The following is a 20,679-nucleotide window of genomic DNA, read 5'->3' on the forward strand; positions in this document are numbered from 1 at the left end:
GTTTCTGGTAGATCACAGAGGGACACAGAAGAAAAAGTTACTCAGAGGCCACAGCATCAGAGCATGTCAGAAAAAAAAATTAATTTTAAGCCAGGAGACATCTTACGCGTAGGATGTCTACAGGCTAATCTGGGAGGAATTTTGATTTTGAGTTGACCAATGTGTTTAGAAGGTAAGGTTTACCCTAATTTCAACTGGAAAGTGGAAATTTGGCCATATCTTGATAGGATAAGGCCAGATGGACTGAAATTGCCAGACATCCTACCCAATTAGTGCCAAAACATTATTTTGACACCAAAACCATAAGATGGCTACATGAGCATGTCTTATATGATATATTGAGTGACTAAAAGAGATTTCACCTCATTTGGGTGAGAAAATTGGCTTCAAAGCGGACTTTAGCACTTTTTACTAAAAAAGGCAAGAACAACTGAAATTTGGGACTTTTGACATCCAAACCAAAATCTAAGCATACCACTGGGTTAGTGACATCAAGAGGAAGCTGTGGGACAAGTCTAGGGTCAAACAGGCCAAATAGACATCCTACACGTAGGATGTCTTTTGAGTGATTTCGGACTACAAACTAAATTTTGAGTATACCAAAGTGATCAGTAACTCAAGGAGAGCCTGGGATTTGAGTTTGAGGCCATTCTGATGAAAAAGACATCCTAAGCGTAGGATATCCAAAGCAAGAAAATGAAGCCAGACTTTGACTTTGAGCATAGTAAGGTGTTATATAGCCTAAGGCAAGCCTCTTAGTCAATTTTGGTCCAATTTGGAGTTGATTAGACTGATCAATATCAGCAACAGACTTTTGGAACAGATTTTTGACTCATTGACCAGCTAATAGGTGTCCAAATCAAAAAGTAAAAGCAGCTGTAGGCTCAGCACAACAAAGGGAAACAACAGTGCAAAAATCCAGGCAAAACACAGTAGGAGACATCCTACGCGTAGGATGTCTATTGGGACATACTGTAAAGAAAATTTGACATGGCATAGATAGTGAGATTCTATTTGGATTAGAGGTTCCAGAACTGCTTTCAGAAGTGAATTTGGACCTTGCTTGCCCATTCGACGAAGCAAAGACTGAATTCAGACTTTTTCGCATAAATTGATCAACATCTGAGGGTAGTACTGTTTCAGATTAGCAAACCTAATCTAGAACATCAACAGTGTATAAAATACAGTAGTGGTTGAGATTAACTCTCCAGTTATACCAATCATTACTAAGATAACCTCTAGCAGATAAATGCTTTGATTCAATTGCCGAAATTAAAACGCTTGTGTACTGGTATATTCAGCAACAAAGCAAGAAGTTGTGCAGAAATTGACCCTTTGTCAGGTGAGTGGTTGGATTTGTGATAAATTGCATTGATAAGTTTGATGAATTTAAGATCAGGAAGATACATTGTTAGAGACCAGAAGGTGCCAGGTGACCAAGGTAGCTTAGTGTCCACCGAAGAGAGTGTGAATCAGGCAAGGCTAGACCCGCTAGCACCGATTATTGAGGAAGGTAGTGATACTGACACTTCTTCAGAGAAATCTTTCTTCGTGATGGGTAGTCAACAGCCAGGAGGTTTCACCTATGATGGACCTATGCAAGGAGGAAGCACCTCCCAAAATCCTTTGAATGATTCCAAACTCACGGTAATCTTCTTAGAAGGAACAAACTCGAGAGGAGCCCTAGTCTATTCTGACTATCGAGGCTGCAAGTGCATTTTTATCAAAGAGAGGCCAGCTCAAAGATTGGAGATAATCCGAGTGTATGATGATGGAGATAGATTCCGAGACAAAAAGGGGAACCACTATTTAATAGTTAGTAACCCTAAAGATTACAACAAATATGGAGATAACGTGGCGAAAAGGAAAATGGTTTCAAAAACTCAAGAACCGCCACCAAACATTGATAGGCTCGGAGATATTTTTATGTATGATAAGTAAACAACCAGGGTTCCAACTTATAACGAGAACGTGGGAATCTACAAGCATGAGAGTGAGGGTATGGTCTCTTACTTTTGCAGCAAAGAACCATACGTAAACAAATTAAGCAAAGACAAGGTTCTTTACTTATTCTCTTATGAAACTGCTACGGGGAAGGGTATAGTTTTTGTTGATAGATACGGACGAGAATACCAACGTATTCTCCCAGAGGAGGTAGAGAGGGCAACAGGTCCAGGAGCATCAGCATATGCCCCTGAGGAAGTGCCAAGAGCCACCTACACCCCAAGCAAGTCAACGAATCCTTTTTCAGATGAGTATGACGCAACCTCACATTCCACCCACCGACCGCAAGCATTCAACAACCAAGACCAACCAGCAAACCAGCCATCATTGCAGGCATGGCTTCCACAGAGTGAAACAATGGAATCCGACCAAAACCGAGATGGTTATCAAGCCGCACAAGGGCTCAGGGATTTGCAAGAACCACCACTCTATTCAAGGTATGAGGCAGAGAGTAAGCCAAAGACTCAAAGGTCAACAGAGCCTGGAGGACCACCCTTAGAACGAGTTCGAAGAGAAGAACCACCTCCAGCGAGAACCATTAGAAATTATGGCTTAGGAGCACCATTGGGAGAGGAACCAGCCTATTACAGAAGGCCTGAGGAGGTATATCGACTAGGACGGGGGGATCCAATGATGAGGTCTGTAGACCATCGAAGAATTAGACCTTCTCAAGTGCAAAAATGGGTAAACAAGAAATACACAGGAAGCAGAGACCCAAGAGATCATGTAGCAACCTTTGTGCGTGTAATTAGAGCTGAAGAGGTGTTAGATTTTCCTACCCAATTTGCAGGGTTTGGACTAACCCTAGAGGATGATGCTGCCACTTGGTTTGACTCTGTAGAGCGTAGAGACTTTGAGTCGATGGAGGAAGTGTTTGACGAGTTTATTGAGGAATTCTCTCAAAGGGGAATAGCTCATAATACCGTCTCACAGATCCATAAATTCAAACAAAAAGATGGAGAATCTTTACGAAAGGTAGTCCTAAGACTAAAAAGATATGTTAAGTTCTGTCCGGTTGAAGAACTGCCAACTTAGTCCAGACTTATGCTGATATTCATCCAAGGACTAAGGAATGCAGATCTCCGGAAAGACTTACATATGAAGTGGAGCACGACGTTGAATGAATTGACCAAGGAGGCTCTTTACCTTGTGAACAATTGTGTGGTCTACAAAGAGGGGGAGTTCAAGGAGCTTGATGACGATTCGTTTCACAGCAAAGTGGAAGCAAGTCTTCTAAAACAGCACCGAAAGGAGAAGTAGCGGTAAATCAGAAGCAGCTTGTAGATGAAGTGCTAAAAAAGATCAACTCGTACGCCAACCCCAGGCTAAACAGCCCAAGTGGTGTGCTATTGAACAAAAATAGACAAACCATGGGACCGAGGAATGTTATTATAACAATGGATATGTGAGAGAGAGAGACCTTACGCTCCCCAAGCTCCTGTAGCTTCCCCTCAAGTTCCACCGATGCCTAGATATCAAGCATGCAATTTACCAGGACCTGTAGGAGTAGAAAGACCACAACCGGTGTTCGGGCAACAACCACCCCTACCAGGATTACGACCAGTTGGTATAAGATACACACCAACAATAACTGAATCAGAGGATAAGGATTTGGAACCTATGCATGCATATTATGAAGATCCCAATGGATATGCGGCAAACATGTCTATTATCCACCGAAAGAACCCTCGACACCAGAACCATGGAGCATGATAGGAAATCAAGGACCACCAACTGCTACACAGGCAGCAGGAGAAGGAATATATAGCCTAGATGAATGAACACTGATGTTCATAGCCAATGGAGGCATGGTGGACAGAGGCATGCTTACCAACAAAGAGGAGCTCAAGGAGCATCTCAACAACCCAAGGGACCCTACTACAAGTGTGGTGGAGACCATTGGCTGAGAGACTATCCTCATGATGAAATCATTAGAGTCAATGCGTATTGCCCAGAATGTGGAATTACTCATTTGATTCCCGATTGCCCTAAAAACCCGAGAAAAGGAGCAAAAACCACCTTGGACATGTTAGAAACAGTACCTTCCAGCGGAGGATCGAAAAATGAAACAATCATACCTATTCAGGCGGTAACACGAGCCCAAGCCCAAAGAAGGATGAATGAACCCATAGTTGAAGAACCAAAAACCGATGCCCAAAGTTCAGAAACAAAAAATCAGAGAAGCACTTGGAAAGCTAGAAAGGCGCGTAGGAAAGCCAGGAAATAACGGGAGCAAACAGCCCTATTCGAGGAGTTGAAACATACAAAGGACAGATTGGAGCGGTTAGAGGAGCTAGCTAGCTTACGCTTACACACCACATCAACCGTAGCACCCAAGGAAATAGCAGAGCCCAAGAGGGTAGGATCAGGAGGATCTGTACTGGCAGACAAGGTAAATGAGCAGTTGGATGCGCTTCTAAAAGCTTATGAAGCTCAACTTAAAAAGAACCAAACATAGGAGCAAAGGTGGATGACTTATCCATATGCAGAAATAGAAAAATAGAGGTTGGATATGTGTAAAAAGATGATCGAAATGGCTCAATCATTGATAAAAGACCCGCTGGGTAAACCTGCAAATTGGCATGAGGCACCAGCTCCAACCCCTATCCAACCAACTTTAGAGAAACATGTGGAAACAAAGGAAAGACTCACTAATGCCTATGAGTCCAGAGGAGAGCCTATCATAGTGCCAAACACCACTGATGGGGCAAGTGACGGGCTCCAGCCTAAAATATTGGCAGAAATGGGTAAGGACTGTAACTGTCTAGACGATCTGTGGAAGCAAATCCGAGAGGCCAACGAGGCTAACAGGATGAGTAACCACATGAATAGCGCGAGAAAAGAAAAGAATGTGATCTTACCTCCTATTGAAGAATTTGAGGCGAGGTCGCAAATGAACTTTGAGATACATTCACAAGGGGGAGACCAAGGATCAATTAGTTCGGGGCACAGCCAATGAGACTCGTTGAGAACTTTACCCTCTTACCTGGGAGAGTACGAAGCCAAGTCAGAAGTGAGAGCAATCCCATCTCAAAGACTTTCTTCTAACAAGGTGATGGACTCACAAGGATTGATTGAGTTGTTATCCACTCCGGTGGTATGCACAATCACGTTAGCAGAACTCCTAAGTTTAAGGCCAAATATGTGGACCACAGTAGGAAAATGCCTAGAAACGTTTGGAGTGAAAGACCCCACCTTGAAGTTACAAGAAGGGATCAGAAAGTTGGACAGGCCTCAACTAAACACTAGGCCAGTACCATTGAATAAGGTTGGAGAATATTGCGAGGGAGAAGATGGAAACCCCACACTACCGGTAGAATTCCAAGGAGTAGTTTCCAAAGCTATTCTTGACAGTGGAGCGGGAGTTGCTATCGCCACCAAGAAAATCTGGAAAAAATGGGGAAAACCAGTTTTGAGGGCTACCAGAATGAAACTGCAATTGGCAGATGGGTTCATGGAGAAGCCTCTAGGACTTTTAGAAAAAGTGATTGTCACTTCGTGCGGAATCGAGTATGAGCATACATTTGCAATAGTCGATTTCGACAAAAAGAACAATTATGAGAGCATCTTGGGATGACCATTCATGCGACAATTGAAGATGGTGGGGTTATGACCACATATACCTCAGACATGGCGAGACAACAACTAAAATACACCTGAAAGACCATAGTTACAAAGATGTGAACCAAACACCTGTGGAAGAGTTTGAGTCGGCTACAATAGCAGAATCAGAACTACCCGCATGGCTAGGGCAACCAAAAGAGCTATGAATGTGCGGAGCTTCACATTGTGGAAGCTTAAGAAGAGAGGAATGCGTCTTAGAAAGAGCAATTGAGGACAAGGGGTATATTCCGGAAACTTTCCATGAAGATGCCTTGGAACCTCTAGAATTGGAACACATACTAGCAACATTGGATGTCTGTACCATTACCGACAGTCCAACAATAAAATTTTGCGATAAGTATGGGTATGATGTGTTACCCTATTACATGGTAAGCGTTATACCAGAAAAAGAGACGGTAGAACCTCCAGAACAAGAAGAGTTTGACAACTCCACTGAACATTTGGAAGTAAGTGATGGCTAAACAATCAAAGAAAGATTGATAAAATATGGAAGCTAAATTCATCTATGAGATTGAACATACAGATTGGGTGTCACCCATTGTGGTGTTCCCAAAAAGAAATGGAAAACTGTGAGTGTGTGTAAACCTCAAGAAGGTGAATGCAGCAACCATAAGGATAATTATCCCTTGCCCAAACACAGAACATGTACTTGAGCGAGTGGCCGGGAAACGTGCTTATTCCTTTCTTTCTGATGGGTTTTCAGGATACAACCAACTGGCAATAGCAAGGGAGGATCAACACAAAATAACATTTTCCATAGAATGGGGCATTTATGCGTATCGAGTTATGCCATTTGGTTGAACTAATGCACCAGCCACTTTCCAAAGGTTAATGACTCACGCATTCAAGGAATACCTAAGAATATTCTTAGAAATTTACATGGATGACCTGTATGTACACTCTCTCCTACGAGAGGAACATATTGACCATTTGCAAAAGGTCTTTGAAAAGTGTAGGACATATCGAATCTGTCTTAACCCGGAAAAGTGTGTATTCATGGTTAAGCAAGGCCGAATCTTAGGACACATTGTCTCAAGAAATGGCATAACCACTGACCTAGACAAAGTCAAAGTCATTGTGAACCTACCCAGGCCTACTAATGCGAAACAAGTGCAATCCTTCATGGGACACTGTGGATATTATCGAAGATTCATATACATGTATGCGGATATCGCACAACCTCTGTATCGTTTGCTAGTCAATTTCGAGTGGACCGAGGAGTGTGAAACTTCATTCCAAAAGCTAAAGGAAAACCTTATATCAGCACCTGTACTAAAGGCACCAGATTGGGAAAAGATATTCCATGTGCACATTGATGCTTTAGCATATGCCATTGGAAGTATTCTAGCTCAACCTGGAGACGGAACAATGGATTTTCCGGTTTGCTATGCGAGCCGACAGTTAAACAGTGCAGAAAAGAACTACACAACAACTGAGCAGGAAGGGTTAGGAATGATTTATGTTGTAAAGAAATTTCGGCATTATTTTCTTGCAAACAAATTTGTGTTCTTCACAGATCATCAAGCTCTTTTGTACCTGGTTAATAAACCTTGGAATATAGGGAGAATCGTACGCTGGTTTATTATATTGTTAGAATTTGACTTCACAGTTGTGGTCAAAAAGGGTAAAACCCATCTACGAGCGGATCATCTTTCAAGGATACACAACGGGGAAGCTCCTGAAGGGGTAGATGATGACATACCAGATGCTTATCTTTTCAACATTGAAATGGTACCCAAATGGTCTCAGGAAATTGTTAGCATTCTTTCCTTTGGAAGTAGGTTTGATAATACGGAATGCAGATCCAAACAACAAACAATTCGACAAACAAAAAACTTCCAGCTGATAGCAGGACGGTTGTATCATCTTGGATTGGACCTAATCCTACGATTATGTATAAATCCGGAAGAATTCGAGTGCTACCTTGAAGAGGCACATGTCCAGGGTTGTGCATTTCATTGTTCAACAGTGAAGACACACCAGAGACTGAAACAGTTAGGGGTTTATTGGCCAACTATGTATGCGGACACACATTCTTATGTTACCAATTGTACTATATGTAGTGCCAAACGACCAGTGGATCACTCAACTTTGTTTCAGTTAAACATAGCACCTGCATGGAGTCAATATATCATTGACTTCTTAACCACCAGGACGTTCCCTGAGAACATCACAAGAGAACATAAAAAAGCTATAGAGCTAGAAGCTCATGACTTTCAGTTAATTGGGACCCAACTCTATAAGCGAGGTAAGGACAATCAACTTAGAATCTGTGCAAGTGAAAGTGAATACCTACTGATTCTAGAACACACACATAGCGGAATAAGTGGAGGCCATTTTTCGGGCGATAAGACGACAAAAATTGTCTTAACCGCAGGAATTTGGTAGCCTACATTGCACATAGATGCTGAAGAGTTTGTAAAGCGTTGTGACGCATGTCAATGCACCAAGGTGACAATAAAAAGAGATGAGATGCCATTACGGCCAATGATGGGAGCAAGAGCGTTTGCAAAATGGGGCATTGATTTTGTGGGACCTATAACACCCCCTGCATACCGCACCCATACCCAATATATCATTGTGGCTACGAACTATCTCACAAAATGGGTCGAAGAAACACAAAAAGCTGATGCATGCACCACGGCACAATTTTTGTATGAGAATGTTTTTGTACGTTACGAGTTACCAATAGAAATTGTCAGTGACCGTGGAGCACATTTTCTCAATGAAGTCATTGAATATCTGCTAGGAATTCATGGTCATACATAGGAAATCCACACCATACCATCCACAAGCCAATCGTCAAGCTGAGGCCACTAATAAAACACTATGCACGGTTCTCACTAAAATAGTATCGGAATCAAGAACAGATTGGGATCAGCAGCTACACTCAACACTATGGGCATATAGGGTAGCTTACAAAACATCTATAGGAACAACACCATACAACATGGTGTTAGGCCTAAATGCTATACTACCCATAGAGTTTTTAATTCCAACCCTACGAGTAGAAAAAAGCTTAGAATGGACAGGTCATGAGCTCTCTTCAAGAATTGATGATCTTGACAAGCTAGATGAACTCCGCTTACGAGTTGTCGCTTCAATCTATGCTCAAAAGAGAAGACAAAAGGAATTTTTTGACAAACATGTGCGTACCAAAGAGTTCAAAACAGGTGATTACATACGTGTTTATACCTTGAAGCAACATGCCAAGAAACTTAAAAAGCGAGGGATGGGACCATTTGTGATTAGTGATCTATCACAAAGTGGAGCTGTCAAGCTTGCTACATTAGCAGGTGAAGAAATGCCAAACTGGATTAGTGGATATCGACTGAGGAGGTATCATTTACCACTCACACAGGAAATGCTCCAACAAATTCATCAAGGAAAACAAAGAATAAAGGAAAAACAGAGAGTACGGGAGGAAGATCAAGCCGAATCACAAGAACGCATTGCAAAAAGACGGCTTCTGCGACAACAACAACAACAACAAAAAGTGGACAACCATTGCGAATCAATGCCATTCGACTGACGAAGTTGGAGGAGGAAATAGTGGAGCCAATAATTGCGGTCAAAGTGGGCAGCAATCAAGTTGAATAAACAACCTTGCTTGATTCGAGAGCTCAAGCAAATTTGATCTCTTACGAATTTTACCAACAGCTCAAAGTCACGGGTCAACTTCATCCTACTCCTCAAGTGCTGGAAAGTAGCACATCACACACGTTGAAAACATTGGGATGGACTATATTGCATGTACAGATACATCAATATATTTACCTACACAAATTCTATGCGGTGACAGAGAAAGCACACAACACCCAATGATGATGGGGCAACCTTGGCAAAAAGAGTACAATGTGTAGATAGATTGGAAAGCAAAGGCACTCAAAATTCAGCAAGCATATGAGCAACAGGTGATAGCTTTTTCTCAGCAATACAAGCATGATCAACTGCAAGCCATGCAATCACTAGAAACAAAGCCAAAAGATCAAATGCCATTAAAAAAATATATGATACCCGAGACAAACAATTAGGTAAAAGCCAACCATACTACTATTACAGATATATGAAGTCACCGGCCGCAATGCAAAAATCTAGGTTACCAACACAAGGAAAACAAGTATGGATGTGGAAGGATAGAAATGCCATGGTGGACAAACAACAATGCAACAAAAAGATTCCACCGAAGCAAGAGATTCAACCACAAACAAAGGTCATAAAACAGATATGGATCCCAAAGAAAATGCTTAGCCATAACCCAAATTTAACTCACATTTGGATACCAAAGCAAAAGCAAAAGGAACTCCCTTCAGTACAAGCAACAAAGGAAAGCAGACAACTGCATTTCCAAAAGGAAAACCGACATATGTGGATGCCAATAAAAGACAAACCAGTGGCAAACAAGAAAGAGCCAAACCATCTACAAAAATCGGTAGCAAAAAAATACAAATGGAAAGCAATGGCCATATGGCCCATAGCCATTACAGCCAAGCCAATTCTATCCTTAGAAACAACTACCACTGCATCAATAGTGTCGGCAAAGCAATTGCCTTTTGCAAAAAAGACAATTAAACAGAGAGCAGTAGAAAAGAAAGCAGGAAACCTCGACGGCGAATGCCAATAAGCATCTTGCTTATTTCCTTCTCTTGCACATCATTAATTTTTCCATGCATTGACCGAGTATCACTATGGGAGAATGGTGTTGTTACCACACAACATTACCGCATAAGAGGAGAGAGAGAGCTTCAAGAAAGAGATAGAGTGTATGGTGCAGACCCGGTGGCGCGTTCCCCAGCTTTACCGCGACAATTACCGCTGTATTACCGCACAAATAAACGCCCAGATTACCGTACCCGGAAAAGAATCCAAGTGACCCATTCCTCTCCCACTTTTCCCTTTCTATAAATCCTATTCTATTTTGTTACCTTTCAGAAATTGGTACCCCCTTTTTGCATGGAGTGTAAGAAATCCCATTCTCATTGGGATTTTTAGTACCTCTCTTCTCTTTGCTTGCTTCATCTATTGGTATGATTCTCCTACTCTACTCATTTGTATAACTCCATGAGATTCTATATCAATAAATATTTTGTTTCCACTTCAAAATCTTATGTCAACTATGTATTCATATGAAAATGGCAAGCGAACTATGATCAAAATTGTATTGTCACCCCCTTTTTGCACGGAGTGTAAGAAATCCCATTCTCATTGGGATTTTTAGTACCTCTCTTCTCTTTGCTTGCCTCATCTATTGGTATGATTCTCCTACTCTACTCATTTGTACTCCATGAGATTCTATAAACAAAAATATTTTGTTTCCACCTCAAAATCTTATGTCAACTATGCATTCATATGGAAATGGCAAGCGAATGATGATCAAAATTGTATTGTCTTGCGTTCATAAACAAATAGCCCTTTTGCACAACATAAGTAGAGAAAGAAGTCAAAATCCAAAAGATATTTATTAATTTTCATCCTCCAAGAGATCTCCACAAGTGCTTACATCCATGTCTAACCCCATGGTAGCTAAATCAACAAATAAATCTATTGATTCATCCTCTATAGCCTCTCCTATTGAATCATCATCATCCTCTCCATCCTCGTCCTCCTCCTCACTATGGTTGGTTATTGGGAATGGTTGGTTCTCCTCGACCTCAATTGCATCATCGTCATTGGTGTCTTCTTGAGATGGTATGGTGGGATCTGCCGAAGTCTCTATGTTCGTATCTGCAAAGATAGATATGCTCCGTGGTGTGCCTGGAATAACATACCATAGTCGTCTTTGATACATACAAGGCACATAAAACACCTGTAGGTCATAGAGCAAACACCAACATGAATGTAGTTTTGTATGTATCATATAATGTTTTAGTGAGTTGCACTTTACCTGCTCACAACTACTAGGTTGCACCAATTTGTCGGTCTTCCCGCGATGAAATTGCCCGGAATCTACCATATAGAGTCCATTCTCATGTCTCTTAACCTCACCCGCAAACCATCGGCAGTCAAAGAGATATTTGTGAAATGTTTTGAAGTCCACTTTGATTAACCTCTCTATTGTTCCACATTCCCTCACCTCTTCTGTTGTCGTGTCAAAGTTGCCCATAACTCCACTATCATGAGTGGTTCGACGCTCATCTATCTTGCGGGTTCGAAAATGACGTCCTTCGGACCACAAGGCCTACAAAAACCAATCAAGATAGATGAGAGAGAGAGAGAGAGAGAGGTGAAACACATACACACACCCACACACACACACATGAAACACATTGAGTATATTACCCTTGGTAGACATCCTCGCGCGTACTCCCATTCTCCTTGTGCCTTGAGTGGCATTGTGTATCCACTCAACCGGAATTAGATCAGGGTATTTGGCAAGCTCTTTAGGAAAGGGAGGTGCTTGCCTACCGCCACGTGACCTCTTCCATGCTTCCCTCTCCCTTTCTCTCGTTGTACGCACCTCCACATACATATCCACCCATTTGCCCATGATGGGAGCATTGAGTAGACAATGGTTGTTGACTATGGCTTGAAATTCCCTATCCAAAATCAAGAGATAACCTTTCCCACTTGGAATGTTTGCGTGTTTTTTTGGATCCTCTTCCCCCGTCTTTAAACGAGGCAATGATGGATCTATTGTGAAAAGATATTGAGAGACATACACAAAAGCCTCTTGTACAATCCAACCCTCTGCCATGCTTGCCTGAACACATGTACATGAAACCATTAGTGATTAAAGTAACTAATAAAATGCGTTGTGAATACAACCCAATCCTAATAAGGTTTAACGCTTAAGATCGATGAATACCTCTGGTTGTGATCGTAGCCTTACAAAGTCTTTCAAGGTCTTTAGGAACCTCTCAAGAAAGAACATCCACCTTGAGTGAACCACACCACAAATGGCTATCTCCTCAACAAGATGGAGCAATAGGTGAACTTGTCTAACAAGGATAGAACGTGGGAATGCATTCTCAATAGCACAAGTTGCTTCAATCGCTAGAAGTCGAGCTGTTGGAATGGCTGAAACTTCGATTTCTTTGGAACTCACAAACCTATAACCAAAAAACCCTTCATAATCTTCATAGTAAAGTTAGTTTTCAAAGTAAAGTTTAGGAGGGAGGATCATATGTTCTATACCTGACAACTTCTCCCACCTTGAATATTGCAGTCTTTACCTTCATGTCTGCAAATCCACTAATGCTAATTGGAAGCACAAACTATTGCATAAACAAAAAGACTTTTTAGTATCCAGAACCCTAAACCACATACACACACACACACATACACACACACACATTACCTGAAGAATCTTGTGCCAATCATGGGATTTGAGCCCATACAGTTGTGTGGATCCTACTTTCTTAGTTTTAGTGAAGGCACCCTTGAGCGAACGCATATAACCTGTTGGAGTACGGATGGATGCAATGACTTGTTTCATCCGCTCTTGATCCACCCTTGATAGAATCCAAGGTGCCTTTGGAAGAACCATCTTTCCCCGAGGCCCCATGCGAGGTGTGGCCGAAGGAGGGAGCCTCCTTATGGCCCTCATGTCCTCTCTAGCCCCCAATGAATCTTTCTTGCCTACTATGTGATACCATATAGCTTGGCCAACATTTTTGAACACATGCATTGGATCCAATAGGTGTTGGATTTTTAATGAAGCCCAATAGGGTAGTGATAAGAAAATAGAGTACCTAGACATACCCCTAGGTGGATCATTGGGAGGAGGCAATGTGCTGTGATGCTCGTTCCAATGTCTTGCCCAATCGGCCATGGTCCAATGGAGTGGCTCCATCCCATTTCACGGTTGATCATAAGATGGATGTGTGGGTGGAAAGAAGCGATGGTTATTGGGGTAGATCACCTTACCCAGTAGAGCGGGTCTCTCTGTCATGAGTGAGGGTCCACAAGTTGGGCATGCCCTATGTCCAGATGTCGATAGTCCTACAAAAACAAAAGACATAACCGCATATAAGTGACCAATGCAAAGACATTAAAGAGCGTCACAAAGAAAAAGCTTACCAGAAATCTCTCCAAGCCCGGGGTAATCATGCATGGTCGACATGAGAATGCACTTGATCATTGTGCGCCGATCACGAAGTGGTCTTGATACATCAAAAACATCTATGCCGTTCCATAGCTCTTGAAGCTCTTCAATCAAAGGTGCTAAATATACATCCATGTTCTTCACCTTGTGTTTTCCTGGGACTAGAAGAGAGATCAAAATGTTCCCCTTCTTGGTTGACTGCCATGGTGGAATGTTGTAGCTCACAACAACCACTGGCCAAGTACTCCATGAGGTAGACCGATGCCCAAATGGGTTTACCCCATCACTAGCGAGACCAAGCCTCAAGTGATGAGGCTCTTCTCTAAACTCCGGCCATGGCTGCTCAATGTGTTGCCATGCTGGCGAGTCAGCCGGCACTCTCATAACCCCATCGGTGGAGCGATTTGTCATTTGCCATGTAAGAATCTCGCTTGTTCCTTTGGTGCTGAACATATGCTTGATGCGGGGAATGAGGGGGAAATGACGAAGAATCTTGCGAGGTATTGTGGTTCCTTGAATTCCCTCTTTGTACCTTGATTCTCCACACTCGGGGCAAGCATCAAGGCCTGCATGTTGATTGCGGAATAGCACGCAATCATTAACACATGCATGTATGTGATCATAGTCCATCCCAAGACCTGTCACCACCTGTCGTGCCTTCCTTCGATTTTCTGGAAGATGATTGCCTTTAGGAATCATCTTGCCTAATAGCCTATGACATAATTAAAGAACACTCGTTATTGCATATAACCACGAAAAAAACTCACAACTAACACTTATTACACTTAAACGTACCTCAATAGTGCATCGACCCCTGCATTGCTCCATCCAAACATTGCTTGAATATTCAAGATCTCAAGAGACGCTCGTAATATGGAGTAGGAGCATCCCTCGTAAAGAGCGGTGTGTGCTGCCTCTAGCAATGAATCTTTTGTTTTTTGGGCAGCTTCTTCACATGCACACTCAGGCTCACACTCATTCTCCGCCTCACATGCAAGAATATCCTCAACCATATTGTGCAAATGATCTTCCTCCACCTCCATGTGGGGCGGGGTGGTGGGGATCCCCAGATGTGGTGGATGTAGGATGCGCATGCGCTCCTGTGGACCCACCCACATCGGACGGTGGGTGTGACCCCCCTCCCATGACAGCTTCCTGGCACAATCACTCTTCCGTCCTTCTCCCACCTCCACCCCCGATCACACTCCAATGGGGAGCGACATCAATGGATGCCAAAACCCTCGGATCGCTAGTTTCCATTTGAGCGCGTTTTCTCGGATCGTCCCATAGCCCATAATCATCCATGTGAGCCAAGCATATACGTCGAAGCCGTGCAATTGCACGCTTACATCGCGTACATGGACATGGTAATCGCTCCACTAACCATCGAGTTCGTTCCGCGCCAACCGGCGGACCCACGTCATCCCAATCGTCGTGCACACACGACCACACACTAAATAAGAAAAAATTAAATAAGAATATGAAAAATCAAGAATGTTTGTACTGACATGACTGACACTCATTAAAGATAGAGGGTAGTGGGTACAACAGGTCATGCAGTCAGTCGGCGTAACCTTAATGTCTTGTCATAGATTTTTGCGATAATAATTGCGGTAATACTCGCGGTAATATTTCAAGAAGATTTTTTTATATAAAGGGAGCACCTGCGTGCCCCCGCGAAATTGAATGCCAAAATTTCAAAATCGGCCTCCTCTTCTGCGCGGGCCTGTTTCCCTCTCCATCTCCAAGCTCCCTCTCCTTCTCCCTCTCCATCTCCATCTCTGACCTCTATTACTCTCTTTATCTTCATCCCCACCATTTCCAAGAGACCGAGGTCACGAATGTAAGTGCTCAAACTCTCTCTCTTTCTTCTCGTTCTTCTACACACACACACAAACACATACACACACACACAATGCATACACACACATGCACTAACATGCACACACACGCACGCACACACACACACAATTTTGTGCACAATCACACATTAATGCCTGCATTAGTGTGTGTATAATGCATGCACGCACTAATGCGGGCATTAGTGTGTGATTGTACACAAAATATTGTGTGGAATGATGCACGCACTAATGCGGGCATTAGTGTGTGATTGTGCACAAAATAGTGTGTGAAAACACACTATTTTGTGCACATTCACACACTAATGCCCGCATTAGTGCGTGCATGCATTATTCACACACTAATGCGGGCATTAATGTGTGATTGTGCACAAAATAGTGTGTGAAAACACACTATTTTGTGCACAATCACACACTAATGCCCGCATTAGTGCGTGCATGAGTTACAAGCACACACTAATGCTTGAATGCTTGCGTTAGGGTGTGCTTGTGCATGAATTAGTGTGTGCATGCATTATACACACACGCATTAGTTAGTTTTTACACACTAATTTGTGTTCAAGCACACACTAATGCAAGCATTAGTATGTGCATGCATTATACACACACTAATGCTTGCATTAGTGTGTGATTGTGCACAAATTAGTGTGTTTTCACACACTATTTTGTGCACAATGCATGCATTATACACACATACACACACTAATTTGTGCATTAGTGTGTGCATACATTAGTGTGTTTTCACAGACTAATTTGTGCACAATCACACACTAATGCTTGCATTAGTGTGTTTCCACACATTAATTTGTGCCCAAGCACACACTAATGCAAGCGTTAGTGTGTTCATATCTCTCTAGCACACACTAATGCAAGCGTTAGTGTGTGCTTGTGCACTAATTAGTGTGTTTTCACACACTATTTTAGGCACAATCACACACACTAATGCAAGCATTAGTGTGTGCATGAATTAGTGTGTTTCCACACACTAATTTGTGCCCAAGCACACACAATGCAAGCGTTAATGTGTGCATACCTCTCTAGCACACACACATGCTTGCATTAGTGTGTGCTTGTGCACTAATTAGTGTGTTTTCACACACACACTATTTTGCAAGCATTAGTGTGTGATTGTGCACAAATTAGTGTGTGCAAACACACGAATTAGTGCACAATCACACACTAATGCAAGCATTAGTGTGTGCATGCATTAGTGTGTTACCACACACTAATTTGTGCCCAAGCACACACTAATGCAAGCGTTAGTGTGTGCATACCTCTCTAGCACACACACATGCTTGCATTAGTGTGTGTTTGTGCACTAATTAGTGTGTTTTCACACACTATTTTAGGCACAATGCATGTATTACACACACACACACTAATGCAATGCAAGCATTAGTGTGCATGCATTAGTGTGTTTCCACACACTAATTTGTGCTCAGGCACACACTAATGCAAGCGTTAGTGTGTGCATACCTCTCTAGCACACACTAATGCAAGCATTAGTGTGTGCTTGTGCACTAATTATTGTGTTTTCACATACTATTATTGTGAGCATTGGTGTGTGAAAAAATTGCACACACTAATGCTTGCATTAGTGTGTGCTTGTGCACTAATTAGTGTGTGAAAACACACCAATGCATGCACACACACCCTAATGCACAAGCACTAATTAGTGTGTGAAAACACACCAATGCATGCACACACACCCTAATGCACAAGCACTAATTAGTGTGTGAAAACACACCAATGCATGCACACACACCCTAATGCTTGCATTAGGGTGTGTGTGCATGCATTGGTGTGTTTTCACACACTAATTAGTGCACAAGCACACACTAATGCAAGCATTAGTGTGTGCATGCGTTACAAGCACACACTAACGCTTGCATTAGTGTGTGCTTAGGCATGCATTAGTATACCAAAACATACCTCCATTAACATTAACAATATACCAAAACATACCTCCACGTGGGTGTGCGATGAAGTTGATTGAGACGCCAATGGTCATCGAGAAGCCCAACGGTAGATTAAGGTCCAACACACACACACACTAGATTAATTTCTTTGCCACACACTAACGCACACAAACAATAGATTAATTAGAAGCACACACACTTTCATCTAAATGGATGCAAAAAAAATAAGCACATAAACCATTTCTTAAATAGGAGATAAAAGGAATCCTATGCAAGGAGGAATCCTATGCAATAAAGAATCTCACTTTGACTAGAATCCAATGTTAATTAAGGTCCCTTTTTTTTGTGAAATTGTAGGATATGGAATCCTCTTCCACGCCTGGCTATCGATCCATAGAGGACTTTCTCGTCGAGGGCCTCTCTTACGAGGACGCTTGTGATGCTTACTACTCGCAGTCTTCCTCCCACCAGTCACAATCCACCTTTGGCTTTCGATGGTTCCGAGATGCAGTACATGACCCCGACCTCGAGAGGGCATACCGCGCCCAGGCAGAGTGGCTATCCTCGCACCAGAGTCTTCGAGGGCAGTACACACAAGCAGAGTTTGCTGCCTATGGGCTCTCACCGCTTGCGACACCGCGAGCCGGCACTCCGATCGTGGAGAGTGTGCCTCCAAGTGGGCCTCCCTCCACCTTACCCTCTACTTTCCCGTCACCCGTAGCTCCCTCCACCTTGCATTTGTAGCGATCCACGCCCGCACTGTCGAGTTATCCGTCGCCTATACCACCCAGCGGTTCGGGCTCTGGCCAGCGCTCTTCGGGTAGCCAACGCTCTTCCCGTAGTGGTGGCTCACGCTCTCGTCGAGGTAGTGGCTCATGTTGCTTTGGTGGTGGAGGGGGAAGTGCTACAGATTCACCTCCTCTTACACCCCGACCTCCTCGCTCACCCCTTGGAGCTCAACATGAAGATGAGGACCGCGATGCGCCCGCCTCGGACGCTCGTGGGTACTACTATTATATACATCGTGGGGGGAAGGTGGATCTAGGTTCCTCTTTGGGGAGGAAATTTCGAGGGCACCTTAACTAGCTGATCCACTCGACATACCAAGATTTCTTTAAATCTTTCAAAGATCAGGACCCAGCCGACGTGACGTACATTCACCATTAGGAAAAATATGAACCCTCTAGGGGCCCTTTGGGATTAATATTAATTAGAGGCAGGCCAATAGGAAGAGGGTGGTAGACACAGTCTATACCCTCAAAAAAGTAGGGGGACAAGGTAGCCTTACACCTCTTAATGTCCTCTTACCTAGTGAGAAGGTAAGGGAGGTGGCTAGGGGAAAGGGAGGGGGGGGGGGCGTGGGGACCACTTTGACCTTTTTTCCCCCACTTTTTGGCCCGGATTTAAAAATACACTAAAAATTTTAAATTTTTAAAAATTTCAAATTTCAAGTTTTCCCTCCTTAAAAGGTCCCCTAACCTATTTCATGGTCAAAAAAGTATTTTGACCTCCAAAAGTAAAATACGTGCACTAAAAAATTTCAAAAAATTAAATTTTTTCAAAAATATTCAAAACATCATTTTCCACCCTCCAAAGTCTTTCCAAACCTATTCTATAGCTAAAAGTGATTTTCTCTCTCTAAAAATCATTTTCCAAGCTCTCCATGGCTGCAACAACCACATGCACCCCCTATAGTCCAACATTATCTCTTTACTAGCTTTCTCCCATCTCCATTGTAGCACCAAGCAAGCTTCTCCCCCATCTCTTCCCCTTGCCCACCACATAGTTCCACACCAAGCTAGCTCCTCTACCTTCTCTCACCTCCATTACAGCATGAAACAAGATTCTCCTCCTTCTACTTTCACTACAAGAGGCTATTCATATTAGCGACGCTCACACAGCGACGCTCAAAAAAATAATCCCGGCGTTGCTATGAGCGTCGCAAATTTCCAAAGATTGGAAATTTGCGACGCTCATAGCGACGCCGACTGGGCTAAAAAAATAACAGAGCGCCCCCAAAAACTCAGATCTCAGATCTGAGTTTTTCGGCGCCCTCAAGCAAGGAGCAGGTAACGCTCTCCCTCTCTCTCTCTCTCTCTCTCTCTCTCTCTTTTTCTTCTCCACACACACACACACACACAACACACACACACACACACGAGGAGAGGAAGGAGAGCCAGGTATGCTCCTTCCCTCTCCTCACTCTCATGTTCCCTTCCCCTCTTTCTCTCTCCCTCTCTCTCTCTCTCACACACACACATACACACACATAGTGTTTTTGAGAGAGAGAGAGAGAGAGAGAGAGAGAGAGAGAGAGAGAGAGAGTACAAACATAAACAAAAACGCACACACACATACATAAACAAAGAATGCACACACACATTGAGAGAGGAAAAGAGAGAGAGCATGCATAAACAAAAAACACACGCATTGAGAGAGGAAAAGAGAGAGAGAGAACATGCATAAACAAAAAACGCACACATTGAGAGAGGAAAAGAGAGAGAAAACATGCATACGATCCAAAAAAACGCACACACATTGAGAGAGAAAGAGAGAGAAACTAATTTAACGTCGTAGGAAACTAATTAAAATTAAAAGACCTAAAGATCTAGCCGACGAGGATTTGAACTCAAGACCTATTATTCAAGAGGGAAATGGCATAACCAATCTATCATACTTGGCATGGGTGATAGAAAGGTTATACCATTTATCTCTTTTTATTGGCACACACATCCACACACGCGCACACACACAAGAAGAAGAGAGTTATAACGTCGTAGGAAACTATCCTAAAAGACGTTAAAGATTAGGTTAGATGTAGACTTACGTTAAGTTAGATTTAGGTTTATTTAAGTTAAATTAGATTAGATTTAGGTTTATTTTTAATTAGATTTACGTTTATTTATGCTAGATTTAGATTTACGTTATATTATATTAGATTTAGGTCTCCATAGACTGCGATGCCTGTATGAAGCGGGTGAAGAAAGCCCTCAATGGAATATAGGGTATTGCTACCTTCACTCATGGTGGGCTTCGTCGATCCAAAAGTACTTGTGAAATGTATTTAGAAGATCGGGAAGAAGGTGGATCTTCAGGGCGGCAAGAGTCACTACATCCCCGACACAATGACCATCTAGACAACCTCTAGTCATTCAACAACAACTTCAAAGTTAGTAACAAGAGCAAGAACGGTCTAAAGGGCCAATTGCTGTCGTCAGATGTGGATGGA

At 42.7% G+C, this 20,679-nt stretch overlaps 1 protein-coding gene across 1 annotated transcript; it reads right to left on the reverse strand.

Moving 5' to 3' along the window:
* Positions 1–11,089: 11,089 nt before the first annotated feature.
* On the reverse strand, positions 11,090–12,499 carry LOC147462021 (uncharacterized). Its single transcript, XM_086502362.1, has 6 exons — positions 12,434–12,499; positions 12,288–12,328; positions 11,908–11,939; positions 11,788–11,806; positions 11,513–11,522; positions 11,090–11,434 (listed from the first exon to the last, which is right to left on the reverse strand). Exons 1-6 carry the CDS (start codon positions 12,497–12,499, stop codon positions 11,090–11,092), a joined length of 513 nt encoding a protein of 170 aa, XP_086358488.1.
* Positions 12,500–20,679: the final 8,180 nt, after the last annotated feature.

This window comes from Adiantum capillus-veneris, chromosome 3 (genome assembly GCF_014529385.1).
Source record: "Adiantum capillus-veneris isolate H3 chromosome 3, ASM1452938v2, whole genome shotgun sequence".
Taxonomy (NCBI): domain Eukaryota; kingdom Viridiplantae; phylum Streptophyta; class Polypodiopsida; order Polypodiales; family Pteridaceae; genus Adiantum; species Adiantum capillus-veneris.